Below are 25,710 nucleotides of genomic sequence, written 5' to 3'. Positions count from 1 at the left end.
CAAATAAAACGAGTGTCTGGTTAATTAATACATTTTTGGGTTTGTTTTTTTTTTTTATTCATTCACAGACTCCTAAAAGCAGGCAGGGCTGAGGTATATCACTGCCCTCCCCCCTCTTATGCCTCTATCACTCATGTCATGGCGAAACCTGTTACAGAATCCTCAAAATCCCACAGTGCTCCTTGTTACCCTGTGAGCCACATAGTCCAGCACCTCTTTGGGGTAAGTCATAAGAATGCATGTTTTAAAAACATATAAAAAATAATAATAATTTAAGCAACATATTTAAAACTGATTATTATTATTAAAAATTTTTTTTTTTTTTTTAAATTTTCTTTTGGGGGGGGGGTGGTGATTTAAATATTTTATATGGTCTTCATTTATATGTGCACATACTAGTCTAATCTTTATTAAACAGTTCATGTTAAAAAAATTATCTTGTAGACTGAAAGCCTATTGTTTGGGGGCCAAAGCAATCATGTGGATATGAATTTCAACATAACAGAAGAGCAAGAGGCTCATCCAGCAGATGTGAAGGAGAATTTCTCTACTCTGGAGGCGGAGCTTAAGACATATATCAAACAAGTGGTGTGTATTTGGGTTTTTTTATTTTTTTTTATGAGTGGTTTTGTGTTTTCTTGACATCATTTTCTTTTCTTTCTTTTTGTTGCTTCTAGGGCCAGCCAAGACTGTGCTTCCTTGAATATTTGGGCTACCATGACCCCTATAGTCCCCTGGCTCAGGTAGATGTGCAGACATATCAACCCCCACCCTTGATCACTACTGTACATCTCTACAATAACTATGTGTTTCATCAAGAGGCTCAGGTCATTTAATTTCCTTTATGTCATGCATTTCAATGGAAAGTGACATCTAGAGCAAGGGCGCATCATACCCAGGTCACAATTTAACCACCACTGTCAGCTGATCTGAGAGTTTTGATTGGCAGGCCTATTAACAATACTCTCCACTGTCCTGTCCATACCTTACCCAAGTGGATATTGCTAATAGAAGTGCTCATGTTTTTCCATATGCCATTTACCCATAACAGACAGTCAGAAATGACCCCCAAGAACTTTTAAAGCCCATTCACTCCCTATTTCCATTACCCTTCTGCCCTCAACTCTTTCTGCCATCCATCTCTCTGAGTGCTGTGTTTCCTTCTGCTTTCCATATACCTCTTGAATTTTATCATTGTTCTTGTATTTCTCCAGGCAACAAAAATGGACTTCAGCAATGTTGGCTGCATGATAGAGTGTGGCCTCTTCACTGAAGCCTTGGACTCAATCAGAAGTGGTGTGTACCCAGGCCTCCTGCCACCGGCGCCGCACCTGATCTCCCTCTTAGAATACGCTCAGCAGGTAGGCATTACCATACTGCAGAAACTCCCACCTACTGCTAGTGTAATATCCTCAGGGGCTGCACAAAAGTAGAACTTGCTCTACATTTTTGAGTGTGGATAGCTGGCTTTGAGAGGTCTTTTTATTGGTTTTACTGTCTTTTGATTAAACTGTAATTTAGAGATGTAACATAATTAATTTAGTTATTGTACCTTTTTTTTGATAAGTAATTTTGTCAGTGAAATATCAGATCTCATCACATCCTCACATTTCCATCAAATATTTAACTTTATGTGACCAACAGTTCAAAATCAGAACAAGAGCGTGCACAGTGATAGCAAACAAACAAACATACTGTATTTACTCTGCATCATCCTGGACCAGCTGGAAATAAGTTTTACTAATTACTTTACTTAACTTTTACTTATTTACTTATTTAAAAAGAACAAAACAAAAACTTAAATTATTGTTTGGCTCTAATTACATTCTTGGCATCGTCACATCCATTATTTAAGAAAATAAATAAATTGTAGCTTCACTGAATTTTAAGTCTGTATGTACATCCCCGCATTCAAACCAACTGGAACTCAGTTGCTGTGTGCTGATTATGTCACAGGGTAACGCCACATCTGTCTTCATGAGAAATTTCCAGCAGGTCCTTGATAAACTGCTTATTACCAACCCTCCCTGGATGGCTCCCAAGTCAGTGAAACAGTATTTTACTCAAGTGCTGCAGTGTCCTCGGTGTAAGAAGGGCTTGTGGTCTTTTCTAGAGACAGCCATCAGGTAATTATTCCTGCTAATAATTTTATACTGCAAAAATGAAGAGTAACCATGTGATGTGTAGTGAACAAACACTCTAGTAGGTAGCAGTTGTGGTAATTTTACAAATATTTTATCTTCCAGATATTCTATGTCTAGTGAAGAGACCTGTCACGCACTTCCTGGACCTGGCCTTCCAACATTGTTACACTTCCACTGTTACATCCTGACTCTCTTCCTGAAGATCTTCCAAGGGGAGCTCCACTCAGTCACTGCTGGGTAACAGTTTAAATAAACTCAGTTGGAGAAAGAACCATTTTTTATTTATTTATTTTAAATCAATCAGTTTAAATCATCACACATGTCGGGAGAATCATTGCTTGAAGTTGCCCTTTCTGACATGTCCACTTCGACCGTGTTCTCATTATTATATCTCAATATAATTAGAATTTAAATGATTGGTTGGGCACTCACACATCATGCAGGAGGCAGAGCTGCCTTACTCTTACAAGGACTCTGTCGAACACTATAAAGACTTTGTGCTAGATAGCTGGCAGGGTAAAGTCTGTTTAATGTCTGATACAAATGATTAGGACATTTGTGTTCTCACACGCAGCTCCTATGGGTAATGTCTAGTAAAGTTCAGGGTTGCAGTGCATGTGTGAAAACAGCTTTAGAGTTGATTTCTTCTATTCTGTTAGTCCACAAAGCTCATAATCTGTATTGCAAGGACATACGTGTAGAAATTCTTAACAATCACTGTAGTTTAGCTGGAGTTGATACAGTAAGGTTTTTAAGTATTTGGAAAATTACACATATTTTTGCAATTTTGCTTCATGCTGCCACAAATGAATCTACATGTGATTGAAGTCCAGACTTTCAGATTTAATTCAAGGTGTTCAGCAATTGAATTCTATTAGCTGTTTAGGAATTACAGCCTTTTTCCTTTTTTTTTTTTTTTTTTTTTTTTTTTATATTCATAGTTTCCTTTTGTTTTTTTAGTTGTTAATTTTTTTCCTCCAGAGGCTGAAAAGAAATTTAACAAACTAGCTTAATTTCAAATTGATGTTGTTTTTATTAATTATTGGGTTTTTTTAATACTTGGATGAAAATCCTATGTAAACAACGACCACCTGAAGTCTTGAACCCATGAACTTCACCAAATGTTGTTTCCTCCCATGACATGTTCTGCCAGGTCTTTACTGTTTTTCTTAACCAAGGAAAGGATTATGCAATCATCTACCTTAGCTGTCTTCTGTGGTCTTTTAGGACCTTTGGTGCTTCTGAGCTTGTTTTTAAAAATGTACTACACGTAATGTTTTTGCTCCCTCTAAGATTTTTTTTCCTGCTTAATGTAGACTTCTATCACCTGCTGGGGTTAGGTGACAGAAGGGTTAGGTCATTGAATAACGAGGGAACGGGCAACAGGTGCCATGTGACCTTGAAACTGCTTGCCACTCAGTCGTCCAGTTACTTTTAATACCAGGGGGCTATGTATAAAATTTATTGTAGTTCTTATTCAGATAATTAAGTACTTTGGTTGTACCCCCATGAATAAAAGCTGAAAGTCTCTATTTTAATAATTTCTTATTCTTCCTTAGAGAGTTTGTGCAGCTCCAGGGAGCCCCTCCAGCATCAGCATCAGGATCTTTGCTCTATAGAACCTTCTGGACTGTGTGGGAGCGCTCCACCCTCTTGTCCAGTGCTGTAAAACAACTAATGCAGCTTTTGATACAGGCTGCCATGACTGTAATTTACTTTGATATTCTTATTGGATAATGTGCTCAGTCATTCAGAATGTTTTATTTTGATCCATAATTGACAGCAGATTGTAGTCTGACCTCATGACTAAAGTTACTATTGCTCATGGAGCTCGCTAGGTTCAAAATGTTGTTTATCTTTTCTAAAGGAGTACGCCGAGAGGGATGAGAAGCAGAAGTTGCACTTGGCAGACACCCTACTGGATTTCCTGTCTGTGTTGGTGGAGTTTTGGTGTCAGCAGCATTTCAAATTAAACCAGACACTAGTGGATAAAGGCCTGAAAGACTTGTCAGAATATCTTGCTGTCATTAGCCAGGGTAAGTGATAAAAACTGAAATTTGAGAACAGGAAGCATATTCAGAAAAACAAAACTTCTGTTATGTAAATTCTGTCCTAAGTTCAAAGTTTGGTTTCTGAATTTCATTTTCTTTTACTTAAAAAGTGGTAGAAGTAGTTTAAGCAGTTTAAAAACTTTATTTAGCAGAATTGTCTCTTTTGTTTATTCGTACGGTTTGACACGAGGTTTTCTTTATTCTAAAACAAAAATCTCTTCTAAAAAGATGCTCTCTTATCTTCTGATTTTCCTCTGTGGTTTTTCCCCATAGATTTATCTCCGAATATTTTGGTAGAACTGGTTATCAGGGTTCGCTCTACCAGGCTTAAGTTGATGGTGGCTGATGCCATATTCAGGAATCTCTGCTGCAGAAATGGATGCACTATGGGAGATGAACCTCTGTCACTCAAGAAAATGGTGCGTTTCTTGTTCCCATGTTTCCCTGTCCTTTATTCCTTGTTCCGTTTGGCAGATTTTGTCATTTCTACTTCTGGTACATTTGTGATCATCTTCCATTTTTACCGGAAACTCTGGAATTCACAGTGGTTTCTTGAGTGTCTGATATAATTGTACACGAAAAAAAAAAATGCTTTTCTCTCTCTTTTCCCCCACTTTAAGTTAGTGTTAGAAGCAAAACACACAGTTGGTCTGCATTAGTTAATGACAGTTTTAATAAACTGGTATAGATTACATTATAGATTACATTTGCCCTTATGTGCCATGAAATGATTTCTGATGTCGTCTAACCAGAATATTATATTGCACTAGAACATCTGGCTTTCTCACTCTCCATTGGTGGCTTTGTGCTTCCTCAATTCCCCAAGGACGCACATATCAACTTGCAGTGTAAAGGCACTGTCTGACCTTGTGTATATCTGTGTGACTTCTGACAGGTGCTTTTCTACCTGCCTGCTCTGGGAAGTTTGGCTCTGAGTCCCAGTGGTACTCGCCTCAGGACTGAGCCCAGCTCACACAGCTGCACTAGTCAGGGGACCGACTGCAGGTCAGTTACACGCAGCTGTCTGTCTGTGCTACCGTTAAGTCCACATTGTGCATTCTCACAAGAGCCTGGAGCAAAACATGGAGGGGCTTACACACAGAGGTGGAGGCTGCACAAATGTCTGGTTTAAAATTCCAGGATGATGTTCAAATGTTTAACTTTGCATAAGCTATAGCACTTCAATGTCTTGTATTAGATTTACATTTTCCAAACTTCTTGAAATGTATTAATTTTTGAAGATGAGCTTAGAGATTCCCAGTGGCAGTGTGTTTAGTTACCTTTTTCATTTTTTTGACTTCAGAAAATTGTGACTATCAATCATATCAATGTCTAGTTGTCTAACCTTGTTTAGAGGCTGCATATCTACTAAAGATATAGCAGAAAGCATGTTGCTAGTAATCTTTTAGCAAAAAATACACATGAAAAGCTGTCACCCTGTAAAGTTGGTTATTGTACCATGTTTGTTGGCTTGTCTGTGTCTAAAATAGCTGATGTAGTCGACCAGCAGTTTTCTGTGCCTCCATTGTCTGGATTCTTCTCACATAGTTCACGGTAGACAGCATAGCATTAGGCCAAACAAGTGAAAATGAACAGATCCTTTGAGAAATGTGAGCGAAAAGGAACAAAGGAACACCTGGTGAAAGGAGAAGTGTGTGGAGGTGAGGAGCAGAGATGCATGAATGGACTAAGGGAAAGCTGGAGACAGACAAATAGAGGTCAGACGGAGTTGGCATGTGATGGGTCGTGCCCAGGTCTGATCCTATCAGTGTGTGCTGGCTGACAGGAGGGGTGCACGGGGAAGTTAAACACACACACACACTGATATGGAGAGGGAGCCACAGATAGACTTGGGTATCCCATCAGGCCTTTGTGTCTTCCCATACGACCACCAGCTCTCAAGCCCCCCCCCCCCCCCCCATCTCTCTTGGTCTACTCCTGCATATTAAATCCCTCTCTAACTGCAAACGCACCCACTTTATCCATACCCCATATCAGACATCTGCTGTTTCACCAGCAGGTAGTTGGCCTGGAAAAGGGCAGGAGTCACCAGGGAGCAGGTTCATGTGAAGGCTACTGGTTCATGCACAGACCAGATCTTCTCTTCCCCTCCATCCCTACTCTGTTTCTACTTTCTGCTTTCCCTGTATTTGCAAGTGGTTTACTTTATTTTGACATAGGCATGTGAAGAAATAAATGAAACAAGGAAAGGAATCTGTGTGGATGAGATAAAGAAATGCCAAAGGGCATGTAAAATCATTTGACCCTAAAAGAAAGAATGAAATCAAAATGACAAAGCCTGTGATGAGCTGAGAACAGAAACCAAGACGGGAAGCTTGTTTTCTGGTTTTCATGGTTAAATTCATGATATTGTACATAGCTGCAGTGATCTTGACAATCTTAATCAATTAACACATTTTATGTTAAAGCGTTTATGCATATGACACACTGCATATTCTATACAATAGCCTACATGATGAAAAACTGCTAAGAAGTAAAAAACAAAACAAGAGGAAAAACACATTATAGATGATATAAAAAATCAGCTATGTTTGTTGTGAGTGCTCAGTCGTAAGACAGGAAGGACTGGTTGGTTCGTGGTCGACCGGGTGAGTTGCCAGCTCTCCTCCCTGCTATCAGTCACCTCTCACTTTCAGAATGCATTAGGCTGTTTTTGATTGACTCAAAGATGTTGTAGTTCTATTTGAGATATTGTGAGCGTGTTTCTTCCGCATCAACAGACAGGCCAGCAACAGGGCATGTGTCCAAGTTACACCAAGCTGACAGGGTGGCTGATTGACCGACTGCTTAGAGGGCCATTTGATTTGCCAGGTGGCTGGTTGCATGGCATGGAGTGCTGTTAGCAGAAGGGAAGCTGTAATTAAACTGTGGTTTTCTTTGTGCTGGCTTAGTCATACTCTTTCCGTTGCTGTAATCGTTTCAGCCCACTTGACTATAGTGTTTTCTTTCTTTCTTTCTCTGACCAGACCTCTCTACGAGTCCCAACTTCCAAATATCAGCTAGGGTTTTAAGAAAAGCCTATAAAAGGATCAGCTAGATTCAATAAGATTTTTATAGTGAAGACAGATAAAAAGTAGGGGGGAAGGATTTCTTTTGCTATGATTAGTAAGAAAAATCCCATAAATTGCTTTCTTTCAGCACTTGACCAGCATTTCTGCATTATTTCAATGACTGCTCATACGTTTCTTTAGTGATAGCCTCCAAGGGCACACGCTGCTGCAGGCTCTTGATTGATAGCTGGGCTGCTGTCAGCAGACTGGCCTCCTAAAGTAGACCATGAGGAAAGAAGAGACCGGGGTGTATACAAGCCAAGTACTGTCAACTTCCACTGCCTGTATGGGCAGGGGACACTTGGGTGAAGTGGTTAAATGTGAGCCACCCTCAACATAGACACTGTTATGGAGTCACTTTCTCGCGCGCACTCTCTCACACATGCACACAGAGCTTGTCTCATCTCTTCTCAGCCTTGTCCTTGCTAATAACAAGCAACGTGACAGGACGTGTGTTTCCTCCTCACTGCTGGGAGCTCCTTCCTGGCTTCTGAACAACCCAATTACCAGGGAACAAGCCTCTTCCCTGTAATACGGATGGCACTCCACTTCAATGCAACGCATGCGCATGTGCACATACATATACACACAAGACACCTGTCAGGCTTCACGCAGGCAGATCTTCCATACCTACACACAGGACTAGTGACAGCCCACAGCTATTAGCACGCCACTACTTTGAAGAGGCTTCACTTTCTTTTACTAGTTATTCCTCCTAATGTGCTTGCTCACATTGAATTCTTCGTCTCTGCGTTTGAGGCGTTAAGTGGGAGGAAAAGTGTTTTGGAGACAGGAATAGAGGATTAGTTGTGTGAAGTGTGTGTGTGGCCAACACAGTAGGGGTTTGACAGATATTGTCAGATTTCATATAAGATGATATCGTGCCATGAGGGATTCATTTGCTAATGGCAATTTTCACAGTACAGTGATGCTGGTTCCACTTTCTCCACCACTGGGTCTCCCTGCAGTCATGCTCAAATGGTCAATTGCTCTTGTTTACATGAATCATGGGTAATCACTTTTTTTTTTTTTTTTTTTCAATTTGAAGAAATTTATAAATAGAGCATGTGTGTATTTTCTCATTAACCCTTCTGGGCCACATTCTTTGTCTCCATACAGACCTCAAAACTCTTTGGAGAATGAAACCTGCTCGGAGAAAGAGAACATCCCCAGAGGTTTGAACAGAGTCAACGCAGTAGGTACAGCATGCACCCATTGTTCAAGAGCATAGCTTCACATTTGCAAGGAGTGGACTTTTAATGGACTGATGCACTACAGTAGGTCATCAGGAACATGATAGCGCTGTCATCACTTTCGGTTTAATGAAGAGCACATAATGCATGGCAAAAGTGATTGATTTGCATCGAACCACACTTCCTTCTAGTCAGCTTTATGAGCAGCTTGACTGCATAAGCGGGCCTGCCATGTATGTTTGTGGCAGACTTTGGACCATAATAACGCCTCAGTGCTGTGCCTTCTCTACTTGTTATATCTGCGTTGAAATTCTAGACTGCGCTTTTTGTTTTGTTTTGCTTTTTCGTCATGTCTTTTTCACCTTAAAAAACTGAACAAAAAAACCAAAACCCTAACAGATAAATGGATAAATCGCAGGGACAGAAATAATGGGGGGCAAACACACAAAACAATAACAGATATTAGTACGCACAGTGTGGCTCAGATCTCCATTTTGGAGACATTAAATGCAGCAATTAGGGTAGCACTTTTAAATATACAGCGGCTGCACTGGTGGAACTTCCTGCAATTAGAGGCATGGCACTCTGTGTGAACTCTCGAAGGTGTCAAAGCTCATATCTCCCCCCTCCACCTGATCAGAAAGGCCCTGTGCTGGTGCAAAGGAGGGGTGGAGGGTAAAGGAAAGGGAGTGGGTGTGGGGTTAGGGGGGGTGAAGGCTGAGGCAGGAGACTCAAGGCTGTTGGCATGTGTTGTTTTTCCACTACGTGATCTCTATACCGATGTGGTTGGCATTAATTTTTGATGAACCATCGGCACAGCATACTTCCCTCTCGCCCTCTCATCCCATCTCGACTCATCCCATTCTCTCCCTCCCTCCCTTCCTTCCTCTCTTTCCGTTACAGGCTTTTCACCCACATATGTAAACTTGCTTTCTTATATTCTGCACATCTTTGCTTTGGAGCATCTGTCTCGCCTTCTGGAACCTCTGTATCTTTGTCACAGTAGCTGAGAGGGGTTGAGGGATTTGGGATGAACTTCTCTTTTGTAGTCCCGCTTTTGCTTGTGGAAGCTCAGTAGAGATTTCCATTTTAATCACCCCTAATGTACTGTATGTAGACTGTCAAACAAGAACTGCTGAGTTTTCATTGTTTAAAATCTGTTGGCGTTTAGCGGCACATCATTTCTGAAACAAACCATTAAGGTCAACATTTACAGAGCGTAGTTCAAAAGCTGCGTTCGGTATTCTTTAACTTGTAAAGCAATGCTACACAGCTTTACCCACCAGAAATAAGTATTGAAAAGGGACGAAGATTGCCATTGGTTAAAAAAAAAACATATACCCCATAGCATGGGGAGGTATTAGACAACTATAGCGGTTGCCAAGTTACTTACTGTGCAACTGTGCAAACATCATGCACCACCCTTCATTTTATTATATTTGGCTTCCAAGGAGATCCAGACTTTATTGTAGCTTTTTAAATTGCTCTTGAGCAATAGTTCTCCAGACTTTCTGAAGGTCTTTCAAAGTTTTTCTCTGGACACTCCCTGCTTTTTCACTCTATTTCATTCTGGTCTTTGTAAACGATCATTTTCAGTTGAATTGTTTTTGGGTTTTTTTTGTTTGTTAAGCCACTTAACACTGGCCTATGAATCATTCAGGCATCAAGGGATACCTAATTCAGTAGACTAACCAGTTATTGTGTATACACATAACAAAGAACTGTGCAAAGAATCTGTTTTAAATGGTGTCTTTAGGTACTTTGGTACCTAAAGACATGGTAAAATCACAGAATTTGATCCCATTTATTTAAAAACCCAACAAACAACAACAACCAAATGGAACACAATCTGAAAGGCATCAAATTGTATGTTTGCACTAACAAAGTGATTCCCGAAGAGTTTTTAGCCAAAAACCCAGCCATCCTGTGTGCATCCTTAATAAAATGGAAGAACTGGACAAGTGGACTATTTAGAACTGACAGGCCTAAGAACCATGTACAGCAGATAAACACTGTCTGAAAGTCTTGTCTTTAAGAAATAGAAACAAATTCAGGAAAGACCTGACTGAGGACATGAGTTGAATCAATCTACCAATCTAGTTAAAGCCTGGATAGAAAAGTACACGATGAAACAGAATCGGTCAGAGCTCGGACCTCAGTATTATTATAACTACATAAGCTGATCTTGATGTGCTTCAGGAACCAAGGAGAACTATTTCTGAAGTCTACTTACAGCTCGGCTCAAAAGAATAAAGTTGGTAATGCCAAATATTGACTTTCGAGTTGGTTAATATTGTATAAACTCTGATTTGCGTTATACCTGAACTGTTTTTTGCTCCACATTGTAAACATGTTTATGGTGGGCATTTTAACATGGAAACATAAAAACATTCATTCAAACACAAAGACATTTATCGGCTTAAAGAGTTACACAAGTTTTTATTACTCATTTTGTAGCTTTCGATTTTATCACACACAAGTGCAGTTTATTGAGCGGTCATACGGTAATGTTATCAGTGCTTTAATGACCTGTGTGTTGGCTTAAGAGTTGCTACTTAACGTTTATTCAGCAGCAGTTTGATGAAAGTTCATCACTGCTTACAGCCATTTACAGGGATCATTCCTACCACCTATAGAGTTTTATTTTAGGAATATTATGTTGCATAATATGCAAGTATATAGATCTTTGCTTGCTCTTATTGGAGACACTGTATTTCTGTCTGAATGTTTCCTGTTGGCAGAGAGGGTGACATAGATGTTGCTGACCAGTGTTGTTTTTGACTGATTTTAATGGAGTTATCATTCACCATTGGAATTTTGAAATGTTTATTGCCAGTAAATGCATCTGAGGCACAGTTTAAGAAGCAGTAATGTTCACTTGGGGAATTATTTTCCTGCCGTTGCTTTCAGAGGTAGCAATAGTAGATGTCTTCAAATAGTTTTAAATATATCCAGTAACTGGCACAGAATACACTTCAAACACATTCCTTACAAATAGCATTGTTACAGGCTTTGAGCGGCTTTTTGGTCCAGGGATCAGCAGGCCAAGCAGTGCTTTACAGGAGTGTAGCAAGCAGACTGAGGGATATAAAGAGCAACACATACATTTAACTTTTCTATTAAAGTGTGAAACAGGGGATTTATAGAAAAGGACAGGCGGATTTATCCTTTCCGTGCTTGTAAATGCTGAGCATGCAATTACCCCTATAATAGAGGCGTTGTGTCCAAATTGGAACCATTAAAGTGATTTAACAGTGCGTGGATTGGCCCTGGCATTTGCTAGGATGTGTACACATGGGGTGTAGTGGAATGGGTGTTTAATCACTGCGTTTTAGTGCTCGGTAATAGCAGAGCAGCCCATGTAGAACACTGACGTGCCACAAAGTATAGCTTACTCATTAGGTCCTGTAGTTTGGGTGTTTTTGATTTTTAGCTTGGAAATATTGGTTTGCTTGACTGATTGGTCTCGTTACTGATGCTGAAACTGTAACAACCAGACTACCTTCTTTATGATGTCATGCCATCAAATAACTGAGGTTTAATATGCAGTGCAAAATAAAGATTATTGCAAATTATTGCAGCAAATCATAGCACACTCTAATCTGACTTGTCTGAATAGTTTATTACCTGCTCTGTTTTCTGATGCCGTTCTTAATGAACTGATTTATCTCATGATTGCAATGATTTTTGAGCTGCATTCAAGTCCAAAAGCAGACTGTGTAATTCTCTCTGAACACCTCCACAGAGGTGTATGAAGCAGGTAAGAGGTGGAAATAGCGTAGATCTTTCATTTCATTTCAGTGGATTTGTAGTTGAATTAAAAATTCTGAGCAATTCTGAGACATTTTACTAAATAGTCCTGATATTTTCACAGAATCAAAAGTAATGTGGGGGAAGGCGGGTTGCAAGTACTTGGTTGTAAATCCTTTGTAGTTAATGACTGCTTCAGGTCCAGAACCCATGAATCTCACCAGTTACTGTGTTTCCTCACCTTGGGTGCTCTGCCAGACTTCTGCCTCCTCCAAAAATGTATTTATTTATTTATTTGTTTGTTTTCATCTATGCATTTCTGATTTCATCTCCATCGTCGACATTAATTAGTGACCTGGGTACTTTTGCTCATTACCAAAAGCCTCTTCCATCGTGCCAGAAACAAATAGAGAAAATTTCGAACAATTATGTCACTGTCTTTAATGCCCAACTATGCACTGTAAATGACCATTGACACATAATTATTGTATTAAACTTTATGGCGCATCTTTAGAAAAAACAAACATAAAAACAAATTAAGCAGCTTATTAGGTACACCTTAATAGTTCTGGGTTGCATAAATTCAAGAAGGTGTTGGAAACATTGCTCATAGGTTGTTGGGGTTTTTTTGTGTTTTTTTTTTTTTCTTTCTTTTTTTTTCTTTTTTTTTTGTCCACATTGAGATGACAACATCACACAGTTACTGCATATTTGCCAGCTGCACATCTATGAGGTTAATCTCTTGTCCCACCAAATCCTAAAGGTGCTCTATTATGTTGAGATCTTTGTTATATTCAGGAAACCACTTTGAGATGATTTGAACGGTATGATACTGTGTGTTATCTTACTGGAAGCAGCCATCAGAATGGATCTGTGCTTTCATGTTGTTCATGACAAATTCTGTCTAAAAGTTGGACCAAAAACTGAGAGTCATTACAGCGGGCAAAGTTTTTTCACTCTTCTATAGTCCAATTTCGGTGAGCCTGTGTGAATTCCATCCTCAGTTTCCTGTTCTTAGTTGACAGGCATGACACCTGGCACTCCTGACCTCTGACATCAACACTCAACAACACTGACATCAACTGCTGCTCACAGGACATTTTCTTGGGGGAAAATCCCAGCCCATCTGTCACCGGATCAAACCAAACTGTCTTCATATTCACTTAAATCAACTTTCTTCCCCCTTCTGATACTTGGTTTGAACTTCTGCAGTTCATCTTAACCATGTCTACATGCCTAAATGCATTGAGTTACTGCCATGTGATCACTCCATCCTCTATTTCCTTCACTACTTCTCAAATAATCTACAGTTAGGTCCATAAGTGTTTGGATAGCCACACAATTTTTGTAATTTTCCTCTGTACCCCACCAGTGTGGGTTTTATTTCAAACAAATATGCGAGTGAAGGTGCAGATTTCCAGCAGTAATTCAAGGAATTTAATAAAAGTAATGCATTAACTGTTTAATAATTACAGCTACTCTTATGGAAGCTGTTTCATGGCCAGGTGATGCCTGTTCCCTTGTTATTTCACTACAAATTAAGAAGATAACATACCTGGAGTTGATTCCAAGTGTTGAGCTAGCATTAGGCAGCTACCCACTGGAACGCTTAACACGAAGTCCAAAGAGATGTTGATGCAAGTAAAGGAGGACATTTTCACCTAGCGAGAAAGGCAAAAAATAGTTAGTCTACAATCAAGAGAACCCTTCATGAATGGAAATACAGAGGGTTTACACCAAGGTCCAAAACAATGGTTATACTCAAGAACATGAAGGCCAAATTAGGCTATACCAGAAAAGCTCGCTGCACTGCTCTGGAAAATTACTTAGGAAAGATGAAATCAAGAAGAACTTGTATTAGAATGATGATGAGAAAAAAAGTATAGAGAAAAAGAAAAACATCTCATGATTTGACGCATAGCACATCTGTCAAACATGGTGGACCCAATGTTATGGCACGGGCTTGTGTGGCTGCCAGTAGAACATGGTCACTACTGTTTATTGTTGACATGACAGCTGATCGATGTAGCAGGATGAATCATGAAGTCATCAAGGTCGCACTTTGCTCCGATTAAGCCAAATGCTGCAAAACTGTTTGAATAGTGCTTCACAGTGCATATGAATAATGACCCAAAGCATATTGGAACAGTAACCCAAGAGTTTCTAAAACCAAAGGAATGAGATATTCTTCAATGGCCAGGTCTATCAGCGGATCTCAACCCAATAGAGCATGCTTTTCAATTACTGCGGATATAACTGAAGGCAGTGAGACCCACAAATGAGCACCAAGTGAAGGTGGCTGCAGGAAAATACCTGGTAGAGCATCTCAAGGAATGGAATGCAGTATTTGGTGATGTCCATGGATTGTAGACTTCAGGTATTCACTGAATTCAAGTATTAAAGATAACATATTAAAAATGTTATTTTGTACCAATGTGTGTTTTTTTTTTTTTTTTTTTTTTTTTTTTTTTTAAAAGAAAGAAAGAGAAAGAAAGAAATTAATTTGATTCCAAAATACTTAATGCAAATAAAATATGTTAAAGCTCTTGAATTAAAGCTGGAAGTCTGCATTTGAGTCACATCATGGCCAATTGACTCAAAATTATCTGTGCTGGTACAAAGGTTGAGTGATTGTCCAAATACTTGTGGACCTTTATGAAGAAAATGTGCAATATTTGTCTGTGCCAACCATGGTGGTCTGAGCTGGATTTGAACTGAACTGGAATCCCTACGTCTTTTTTCTTTCTTTTTTTTTTATCTCCTCCATTCCATTTTTCAACCTTTCAACTATTGTGGATGGCATTTAATACATCTTTGCAGCCTCAAAGACATTTACTGGAGCAAAGGAATTCTTCAGAATGAATACGAACCAGCATTCTCAATATTTTGCCTGCATGCGTTTTGCTGTCCCCTTCACCGCTTCTTCTCCCTCCCTCTCCCCCATCTCCACCTATTTTATTATTTTTTTCTTTTTGCCCCACTCTTTGCTCTGTGTGCGTTGGAGTGGAGCCCCTGTACAGGGATGGCGTCCTGGGGAGAGCTAGTAAAGCATTTATTACAGCCTTTGCAGTTCTGTGTTATACTGGCAAGCACAGAGCCACTCATGCTTGGCCTTTAACTTCTCTCTGAAGTTCAGCCATACATGAAAAGAGGGGGCTCTGGCCCACTAATTTATTCCTGATTTAATATTGTATTTGAAAAAGTGAGGAATGCAGTATAAATGAGGGAAAAAAGAAATGGGTGGAATAAAATTGTGTACAAAAATGTAAATGGAGTCTTTTGAGAGGGTTTTTTTTTTTTTTTTTTTTTTTTTTTCTTCCTCCCCCGCTAGTAGTTTGCTGATTAAATATCACGTGGTGACACTGGCAATGCCCAGCAGAGCTTTTGAACCTAGGATCTGTGAAGAATCGTTTTCGAGGCTTTGTGCGAGGGCTGTCTACCATAACTTCCTCTTAAGTAACAATATAGGGATGAGTGAACAGGAAGCGGGACTACTTTTTCACCACTACATTCATTTACTCACCAACTGCTCTGATATTAACTTTGTTGGGCACGGGGTGTAAGTGGAAAATCTCCCTCTATAAAAGAGGGAAAGAGCGAGGCGAATTAGCCCAACTCTCCATCTTTAATTTTTTATTTTTTCCCTTCCGTGTTTTTTTTTTTTTTTTTTTTTTTTTTTTTTTTTTTCTTCTCTCCCTTGAAAGATCTCCCCCCTTTTTTCTCATCACTCCTCTTTAATCGCAACCTCATTGGCGGGTCGTACTCTTTTTAGGTCAGGGATTTTTTTTTTTCGTGTGTTTGTTTGGTGACATTTCTGTGGTATTTAATTGGCGTATTCACCATATGGACGGGGACAATGGGAAGGACATCAGGCACACCCTGATTTTTGATTTCTCTTTTCCGCCTCTTCTTTCTTTTGGGTGTGTTTGTCCGTTGTGTTCGTCCTGGTCGAAGGAGAGACCCTCCTCCACAGAGCTTGCAAGAGGAACCAAGTGGAAACGGTGCTTCAGATCTTGGTGCTTCCTGGCATAGACATCAATGTTAAAGGTAAGACTTCTCTCGCTTTCCCTTTTTTCCATAACCTCTATCTCACTGTCGTCTCACTTCACTCCCACTGTTTGCTCTGGGGTTTTGGAGAGCGATTAACACTGGAGGAAAAAAAAAAAGGGGGAGAGAAGAAATAGGAGTGTGTGCGCGTCATCATCATTGCCTTTAACCTTTAGCTAAAATGTAAAGGGTGTGTCTAGTAAGAGCAGGATGGGTTTGGAGTGTCAGATTTATAGATTTATGGCCACTTTGCTAAGTGAATTGAATCCCTTTTGATATTTCAGAGTGACTTTCTTTAGTCCCTTTAGGTCAAATATAATGACTTGCCCTCCTTTTATGGAAATGTGCCGTTTTCAAAGGTTTCTCTGATTTTGTAATCACCCCTTAATAGTAGACTAAATTGACTTGCATCTTGGTGGGGGTTATGGGGGATTCTTAAGTCTAAAATGCGATCAAGTAGAACTACGGGGCAAAATGGTAAAATAACTGCTGCCACATTACGGATTTCTCCAAAAAAGGCCTGATGCTAATTGAGTCAGAGCATGTTTGGTTTTCAGAGGATTTTCTTTTCTCAACTACAGCAGATTATCTGTCTGTCATTTTTTTATTTTTACTTTTTTATTATCAGTCTTTAGAATGTGTCTGTCTTTCTGTGTTTTAATCCTGGATTAAAACATGAAAAGATGCTGCAACGATTTTAATGTTTCTTTAAAACATTCTTTTTTTTACTCTTGATTTGTAGCTGTGTATTATCATAGCCTATGCGTTGTGAGCATTTATGATGTTTGAATGCTCTGCTTCCATTGCATTTGCTTTATATTTACACTTGTCATTTGTGTTTCAGGCATATTGCATGTATCCTGCCATTATGTGTAGATGATGTGTATGTGCAGAGCTGATCTACCAGAGCCATTTCACTTCCTATTAGTTTGGCCCATTGTACAAAAGTTATTAGATAGTATTGTCCTAGCATGTGCTGATTGATTGACACGTCGAGTGACAATACGTCTTGCAACCAATAACTAGACAACAGAAGCATTACTAGACCAAAACAGAAACTTGTGTGTATAAGCAACAGGTGAATGAAAGTTGAAATCATAATGGTGCATGCCTTAAACTTGATCTTGGCATGCATAATAGCAATATAAAAGTATTTTACCACATGCAAAACAAATAAACATACACAAACAAACAAAGAAAAGAAATTAAAATTTTGGAATTATGGAGTATAGATTCATTTGAGCCCAGAGAGTGTTTCACAGGTTGTTTGGTGAGGTGAACAACAGGTGGATATTCTAAACTGTGATTGACATTGCTTCCCCATTTCATTTGACTTTCATTTTGAGTCAGCATTGTTTGTGCCTCTGTTTCCGGTTTGTTGATCACATAGACCATGCAGGCTGGACACCTCTGCACGAGGCATGCAACCACGGCAGCACCGAGTGTGTGGAAGCTTTGCTGCACCACCACCCTTCCCCTGTGCTTAATAATCAGGTGGATGGAGTGAGTCCACTGCACGATGCCCTGCTAAATGGACACATGGACATTGCCAAAATGCTGCTGGAACATGCAGGCAAGTAAACTCTTGCAGTACATGCACAGACTGACTGCTTCAGCGTATAAGCTGTTAACATTCTGTTGGCGGGAACTTATGCAATATAACAAATGTTGGCTTTATAATAATTAAACAATACTCAAATGTTCTCGAAGTAAGGTTGGTCACACATTGATAGTTTGGTGAATGGTTCTCAAACTCTGTGGCACAAACAACAAATTGAAAAGACGAAGTTAAACCAACTCAAATGACTACCATTTGATGCAGGGTTGAACAAACAATACTTACCCCCCCCCCCGAAGAGCTCATGCTTTGCATAGAGTTGGCGTGTCTATGTCTTTCTCTATGTAGCCACAATAGCTCGAAAGCTTTTGCGTGAATTCTGATAAAATCCCGTATGGCTGTAGAATGGGATCATGTTAACAATCCATTACAATTCGCCCTACATCCACGTCTTCAAAGTCCACTTAGTGATCCATTGGTCGGAAACTGACAAAGAGCCTCATAACTTGACTTCAAACTATGATTCTTACAAGTGTGTCAACATATAGAAATGACCAGAGAAAGATCAGTGGGAGAAACATTTCATCACTCATCCAAGTCTTCAATCTTAAGAAGACTTAGCTGTGCAACGTGTTCTACAACAACTAAGTCATTATCATATATTTCTTGACTCTTGACAGTTGATATTGCAGAGCTTTGTAAATATAACATCCTTCCCTATATAGAGATTTGCAGATTTGGACAAAAGGCTGCAGACGACACTCTGCAGGAACAGAAAAGTCTGCTTTCCAAGTCTGATATGTAAGAATCTACTGTAGCAGAATGTTTATTGTATTTTTTTTAAATTGACAACATTTTGTGTTGAAATTTGAGATTATTTTATCTAAAATATTGCAGTTACATCACAAATATTGAAATGGTGGGTAGGTGATTAAATTCTAACATGTTTGAGTGATTTCCTGTGTCTATAGAGTAAAACATAACAAGAAAGTTTCACACATTCTTTTAATTAAAAAATGACAATATTCTTGTGCATATGTATAAGTTCTGAACTTGTTTAATTGAAGTTCATAATTATTCTATAAATATTACACTGACAGCAGCAGCGTAAAGGCCAAAGTATATAGGACCACTGTAGATGGATGGATAAAGCAATAAATGGAAATGCATTTGGCCTTTTAGCAGCTCACATATTAAATAATGTATAAATATATTTAAGCAATGATGAACTTATTTATGTAAACAGGTGAATATATGTTAGGTATGGCCAATGCTTTGAAACAGACTGCTAATCAGCACAAGACCACATTATTGGTGTTATTTTTATTAGTATTAGTGGATTATTGTTTTTTTATTGTTAACGTCACAGGATTAGCCTTAGTACTTTTTTACTCTAGCATTTCATGTGAATAAACTTGTATAATTTATACACAGTGTCGCTGCTGCTGTAGCCAAGATAAACTTTGAGTCCAACAAAGCAAACAAATGTAGTCAAGCGTATCAAGCAATTGAATGTCGTGTTTGACCTTATTTACAAGGCCACAGTTTTATCTTAATTACCCTGCTGGAAGAATAAGGACCTTGTTGATGAGAACGCTTTTAAAGCGGCACTCCACCAATGTTCCACATCGATTTGAGTTTGTCCATCACATGTGATGCTATTTATTCTCCAGTTTGAAAAGTTTTGGGGGGGGAAACTGACCTCATGATGGGCCGGCCCATTTGGGCATTTTATGGCAGAAAGTGTCTGCCGCAGACTAGGAAGTGGGTGTTTAAAGACAACAAAAGATATTTACCCATCATGGAGGGACAAACCAAAAGGTGCTATTAATTTGGACCACCCTATATATGTTTACACTGGTCATAGTTTAAGCCATTCGATAAAAACGCGGCACGAATTTTGATGTTTTCTAATATGCTGCAAATGGCGAATCTTGTTTGGTACAGAAACAGGATTGACATTGCGACCCAGAAGCTGTAGCAGTTGTCTGCTTCTTCACTGTATGAATTCTAGATCATATATACCATCTCCCTCTCTCTGCCCCCACTGCTAACCTTCATAATTCACATGCAATCCGGCGCTGCAGTGTCTGTCCAAAGAGATTACAGCACCGCCTCGTAAGATGTCTGTTAACGTCTTTTTGACAAGATTAGAGGAGTCAGGGTGCGCCGCTTGGAAAATTCACATGCGGGTTTTTGCGGAAATGTGTCACAACAAAAGTAGTTTGTGTGTCTGCGTGTTTGCGTGCCACATGCAGTCGGAGCTCAGTAGGGTTGAGGTGAGTATGACGCGTGTCGGAGTTCAGGAGAGGGTGGCATTGCTGGTGGTATGGCAGCAGGTGACTTGGGAAAATGTCTGTGTGTGTGTTACTGTGTGTGTGTTTTTTGGGGGGAGGAGTGATATTTGCCAGCATTGAACCAGTCCCCCATGTAACATACCTCTGCTTCAACTCACTTCTCAGTTTGACTAATTATAGTTAATTTGATTCGACTTTCCCATTAACACATGTACATATTCTGTCCTCAAAAAATAAATTAGACTGGGATTGTTTAGTCCCGGAGAGGAAACAAGAGAGCGCTCCCCCCGTTCTTTTTTTTCTTTTTCTTTTTTCCCTTCCTTCCTCAGTAACAGCAGAGAGAGCAAATTAAAAGAGGTCAGACGAAGCAGCTATCTGTATCTATAAAATTGGAAGCGGGTGTCTGCGTGCGTGCGTGTGTGTGTGTGTGTCTGTGCGTGCGTGTGTGTGTAGCAGACGTCTGGCTTCACTGTCTAGGCCAGGTCTTTTTGCAGGGACCAAACAGAACAACAAGAATGAAAATTCTCTCAATTTGAAACACCTGGAGGCTCCTACATTATACTTCTTTCCTCACTCAGTCCCTCCCGACTGTTTGCTATTTCCTCACACCTTGATGGCGGGTTGTCTAAAGGCTACAGCGGGGAGTTGGTGAGGAGGTGGTCCTCTTGACTTCAGGCTGTACTGTCTTTCAGGGTCTCTTTTCCATGATCTCCATCTTGTTGCCATGGACACCATCAGTAGGCCTAGGCTTTTTTTCTTTTTCTTTTTTTTTTCTTTTTTTTCTCTTGCTCTTCTTTTTTAGATTCTTACGTCCAGGCTGATAAACGTGGAAAGTTTTGGCTTTGGGGCCTGCATCCTGCTTAGTTACCATAACCATCTTTATATTGTTCTTCATTCCAATTTTTCACTCTAAACTCAAGCAGGACTTTTGTGCTTGTGGCTGCATTTCTAACACCCATACATCAGACTGCTTTTAAAATTTTGGCCAGGTACACTTGTTTCACCGTCCCATGATAGGGAAACAGGCTAGTGGGCCAGATGCATCTCTATTTATTATATTCCTGTGGGTTTTATTCTTCTGAGCGCATGCTGCATTTCCCGAAACTTTTTTTTTTTTTTTTTTTATCGAGCCATTCACCCTGTTGTCCTAGTTGTTTCCAGCAGACAAGCTGAACCTAGCTGCCAAGGTTTTGGTAGGCCAGAGAGGGCAATACTGACACTGGCACACCAACAAAGCCTTTACTTGGGAGTGATCTCACCCCTTTGTAAGCCTGTCTGCTTGGAGGCCTGTGTGTGTGTGTGTGTGTGTGTGTGTGTGTGTGTGTGTGTGTGTGTGTGTGTGTGTGTGTGTGTGTGTGTGTGTGTGTGTGTTTTAAAGGATGAATTGTATGGGGGAGGAAGGGCTAGATCCCACCCCTACCCACTCTACCTCAGTCCCTCCAGGCTTATGGAGCTGGCAATGAAAGGATGCCATGGCTGAGGGCAAGGCTGACACTGCTTTCTCCCCCTCCTCCTCCCGTTGCCCAAGGCCGCCCCACATGACCCTGCTTGCGTGTGTTTGGCTTGTTTTTAACACAGTATTGAAGTGTCCTTGGCTATATATTTTCGCGTATGTGTCTACATACGCAAAATCGTTTTCATGAGTCTCAAATGCTTTAATGAGTGTATGTTCGCTGTTGCTCCTCGTGTCCCTTCCTTTCTCAGCTGGTAGAAATGTTATACGTTTTGCAGGGTGGCCATGGCAGCCGGTACTCCTGATTGGAATGGAAAATGACCCGGAGCCTTTAGTTGTGCAGTTCAGACCTGGCACGCGCATCGAGGAGGCGTGTCAGTCAGCAAAGAGGGTGGAGAAAAATAAAGAAAAGAGCTTTTAAGCTGTCACCACACAGCCCCGTGACCGTAATCACTGATGCCGTCCTCTAAATACTCCCCACCACGTTAGTAAGCACGGCTAGTCCACCTCAACTTGTAAACACGAAGGGATTCTCACGAAGAGATTAAAGATGCTCGAAGAGGAAAGAATATAAAAGTTGGAAATAACTGTTCAGGTTTAAGTGTTTTAAGATGTTTCTACTTCAATTATTTGCCTTAAGTTGGGTTCAGAGACCCCAGAGAAGTTGCTGCATGACTACTTCTTCAATTCCTCTTTCAGTTTTTGTGCATTTGTGCATGTCTTGGATGCACGCACACACAAACACGCACGCCAGATTCTGTGATCCCGGCAGATATTAACGCAAACTAGTGGTTGTGGAGCAGAAAGATGTCATTTGCTCAGTGGCACAAGAAACACACGGTCCCCTTGGACAGCTGTAGTCAACGTGGTTCGTCTCTGTCTTTCTCTGTCATAGATCTGCGCGCACACACACTACACACAGGTAGTTGTTTAGACACACTTGGGCCTTTTCACTGTCAGCATGGTAAAGAAATAAATAAAGTTCATTCTGCTCAGCACTTATTTCCCCGTGGGTCCTGAACTGGCAACGGTGAGGAGCTGAGCTCTTGTACTATTAGAGGTGAAGCTGTGTTTGGAGCCCTCGGCTTCACTCCGGAGTGTTGGATGTTTCAGCTGCAGGTTTCTCCAGGCTGTAGTTCAAGGACTTTCCTCGCTGGGAATTCTGACTAGTCTTCTTTCTCTCTTCCTGCCTGTCTCTTATTACCCCTGAAATATACGCAGACTCACCACATACCTGTATTTCTGTGGGGTTTTTGGGGTGGGGGTTTTTTTGTTTGTTTTTTAGGGGGGGGCAGTTGCCGTGGATTAAATCTGGGGCCTCTTTCCAGTGGTGTTCCTGATTACTCTTCGCTGTTCTCCAAGATAAAGGTGTGACCCCTTTTCAGAGAAAATCTGTATGTTTTTATGTAGATGAGGGCCAAAGATGTTCCAAAAATGAATGTGGTGATTTTGAGATTTGCTAGCAAGTGCTTCTTGCTTGTTATTTATGCCCAGCACCACTTATAATATACAAAGGCACGTTTTGCCCTTTCTGTTTCCCTTTTAAACAGCTGTAGTATTCAGTGGGCATGAAGGCCACTGAGAGCTACCTTCTGTAAAAAGAGAGGGCAGAGGTCAAGGAATATTAAACTTTCTGTTTTTTTATTTACTTTGCTGTCCTCTTTCACCTACAAGGTTCAGGGTTTATTTAAAAGGACTACATGAAGGGATGGACGATGAATTTGTAGGTGTTGAAAGCGTGCTTTTCTCAACCGCAAACAAGGCTGAGATTCAAGGTTTAGTTCATTTCTTTTGTTTCCAGGTTGACTGAAAAGGGGGGGTAAAGAAAACGGCATGGTCACAGGACTAGGAGATCTTTATTTATTTATTATTGGCCATGAAGATTGCTGTCTGTCCCTGTGTTCCAACTGTGAACTTAAATCATCACATGGTCGACAAGAATGAAAATGTTAGAACGTTTTTTTTCTTCTGAAGCTTAAATTAAAACGTTGAGTGACTTCTCTGCGAGGAATTCAATGGTATATTAAAAATTATGGTAATAAAAAGTACATGCAAGAGACTTTTTTTTGTTTAACATATTTGAAATTCATTAACAAGAAGGCAACAATGGCTGATGTTTGAACCAATGGCGTGTCCAGCGGGGTGGCCTGGGGGGGGGCACAGGCCACCCCCCAAACCAGACTGGCCACCCCAGGTGCCACCCCAAAGGCAAAACAATAAAATTCAATCAAATATCAAATGTCCGATTATGTTTTCACGGTGACGCTCAGATATCCGAGTGTAAGTGAATGCAGCATCGCTTCTGCGCTATGCGCATCACGTTAGCAAAGGTAGGAGAGCCAAGCGCGAAAGACGGCACTGCAGGAAACAATTTTTCGGTGAAAGAAAATGAGGACAGAATAAATGTCCCGGTAAGTAATATCAAGTTTGTTGAGTTTAGTAAACTTCGGTGAAATTAGAATACCAAGGAAAAAAATAACACTTAAAGAATTATTGCAGCTGTGGAATATTTCAGACAGTATGCTACTGAGGGCAGCTAACATAAGAGTTATGAGTTATAAGATATAATCTAAGTCGTAACATTGCTGTATGGAGCTGCAGATTTGGTTGCAGGTTAACATAGCTGGACTGGCCATCGGGCATACCGGGCATATCCCCAGTGACTTATTTTTAATTTTTTTTGTAATGGCATGAACAATGAGAGGTGGTGGATTGGCCAGATGCAGGTCGATGTGTGGAAATAACTCCGTTGTTTGGTGGTGGCTATGACGGGGCTTCCGCAGAGGCAACAGGTGGATGAGGGAAGGGGAGGCAGGTGGAGAGACCCGAAGCAGCCGCCAGTCCGAGTGTCAGGTGTACTGAACTTCAGGTAAGAAGTTATGACCTGCAGTCTCTCTGGGTCAGATATAAACCAAGTTTAGGTGGAGTTTATTTTCATGTTGCTGACTTTTTACTGTCAGTTGCAATAACTCATACTGCGTTCTAGCCAGTTTGACGGAGTATTTATACAGCTGGGTGGGTGCTATGATGTTACTGATAGTGAACTTTATTTTATTCATAAGGTTAGTAGAGTTGCCAACGGCTCCTTAAAAAATGGAATGGTCCCTCATTCAGAGAAAATATTACGCGTTTCATATTGAGCTGAGAAGAGACGCAGTTTGTCCCGGACTTTAGCTAGAATGGAAAAAAGACACAAAGCTGGATTTATTCTGTCCTTACGCTGCACAGCTGGCTCTTCTTCTCTCATTCTCTCCCCTCCCTCTCCTGTTGCTACTTCAATCATGAAACTGATCAATGATCAGCTGATCGTCTCTCTTGTTTGTTTATCGCCCACTTTGCGCCAGAAAGAGGAAACCAGCGGATATTGCGCTAAACAACAGCAGCACGTTTAAGCTTGATCAGCTGTTGTTAGAATGTATTTAATATTAATTTCTAGTATCAGCTGATGTTTGCTGGAGCCACAGCTGTAAAGCTGCTGGTCATGATGTCTGTTTAGATATGTGGTGAGAGGGAAACATGAAGATGAAACCAGGAGATGTCCTTACTGAATCATCAGAGCTGAACAGGTGATGGAGAAACAGGTTTACCTTTTAGGTGACATGAATGAGTTGAAGTTATGAACTGTTTCTGAGAGACAAATAACACCAGGATCCTTTTTTATGTAGCTGACAGCTGGTAACTGTGCAGGGGCGGGTCTAGCAAAGTTTTGCCAGGGGGCCAGGTAGGGCATTAACAGGGAAAGGTGGGCACAAAGAAATACTTTTCTTTCTTATTCTCATTTAAAATACCTAGTTTTTATTAAATAATTATCTAAATCTTACAACCAAAGTTTTTATCTGACGTAAAATGTATAGAAATCATACATATACCAACAAGACTGTACATCACTGTCACAACAGCATTTGTTTTCATTCAAAGGCTTTATGGCTTTAATACCTGGTGGGCCGGTCTGTAGTAAAAATGCCCAATTTTTTTGTCCCAGTCCAGCCCTGCAGGTTAATACTGGCAGTGTCACCATGCCAGCTGACTGTATTTTATCATCAGCCAGTGTTGTTCTTTATCAATATTACCAAAGTTTACCATAAGGCAGCATAGAAAGTATTTACTTGCTTTCAGGTTTTATTCAAATGTTAGTCTTTTCATTTG

General features: G+C 40.3%; 2 protein-coding genes across 4 annotated transcripts in view; one reads left to right on the top strand and one right to left on the bottom strand.

The window, feature by feature from the left end:
• The window catches only part of kiaa0825 (KIAA0825 ortholog), a 132,700-nt gene extending 129,256 nt beyond the window's left edge, over positions 1–3,444 (bottom strand). Inside the window, exon 1 of the mRNA XM_024804489.2 lies at positions 3,346–3,444. The gene's annotated coding sequence lies outside the window, so the exon portion shown is untranslated. The remainder of the gene's footprint in view (positions 1–3,345) is intronic.
• The window catches only part of slf1 (SMC5/6 complex localization factor 1), a 35,196-nt gene that overhangs the window by 3,132 nt on the left and 6,354 nt on the right, over positions 1–25,710 (top strand). For all 3 annotated transcript variants that reach the window (XM_004544387.4, XM_004544385.4, XM_004544386.4), the window contains exons 5-17: positions 69–222; positions 445–588; positions 678–743; positions 1,215–1,361; positions 1,957–2,126; positions 2,247–2,381; positions 3,704–3,851; positions 4,012–4,180; positions 4,469–4,614; positions 5,091–5,200; positions 8,386–8,465; positions 16,164–16,256; positions 17,647–17,829. In XM_004544387.4, coding sequence (XP_004544444.3) covers positions 69–222; positions 445–588; positions 678–743; positions 1,215–1,361; positions 1,957–2,126; positions 2,247–2,381; positions 3,704–3,851; positions 4,012–4,180; positions 4,469–4,614; positions 5,091–5,200; positions 8,386–8,465; positions 16,164–16,256; positions 17,647–17,829 — 1,745 coding nt within the window. The remainder of the gene's footprint in view (positions 1–68; positions 223–444; positions 589–677; positions 744–1,214; positions 1,362–1,956; positions 2,127–2,246; positions 2,382–3,703; positions 3,852–4,011; positions 4,181–4,468; positions 4,615–5,090; positions 5,201–8,385; positions 8,466–16,163; positions 16,257–17,646; positions 17,830–25,710) is intronic.

The sequence above is a fragment of the Maylandia zebra genome, linkage group LG12 (genome assembly GCF_041146795.1).
Source record: "Maylandia zebra isolate NMK-2024a linkage group LG12, Mzebra_GT3a, whole genome shotgun sequence".
Classification (NCBI taxonomy): domain Eukaryota; kingdom Metazoa; phylum Chordata; class Actinopteri; order Cichliformes; family Cichlidae; genus Maylandia; species Maylandia zebra.
This window is presented reverse-complemented; position numbering and strand designations above follow the sequence as displayed.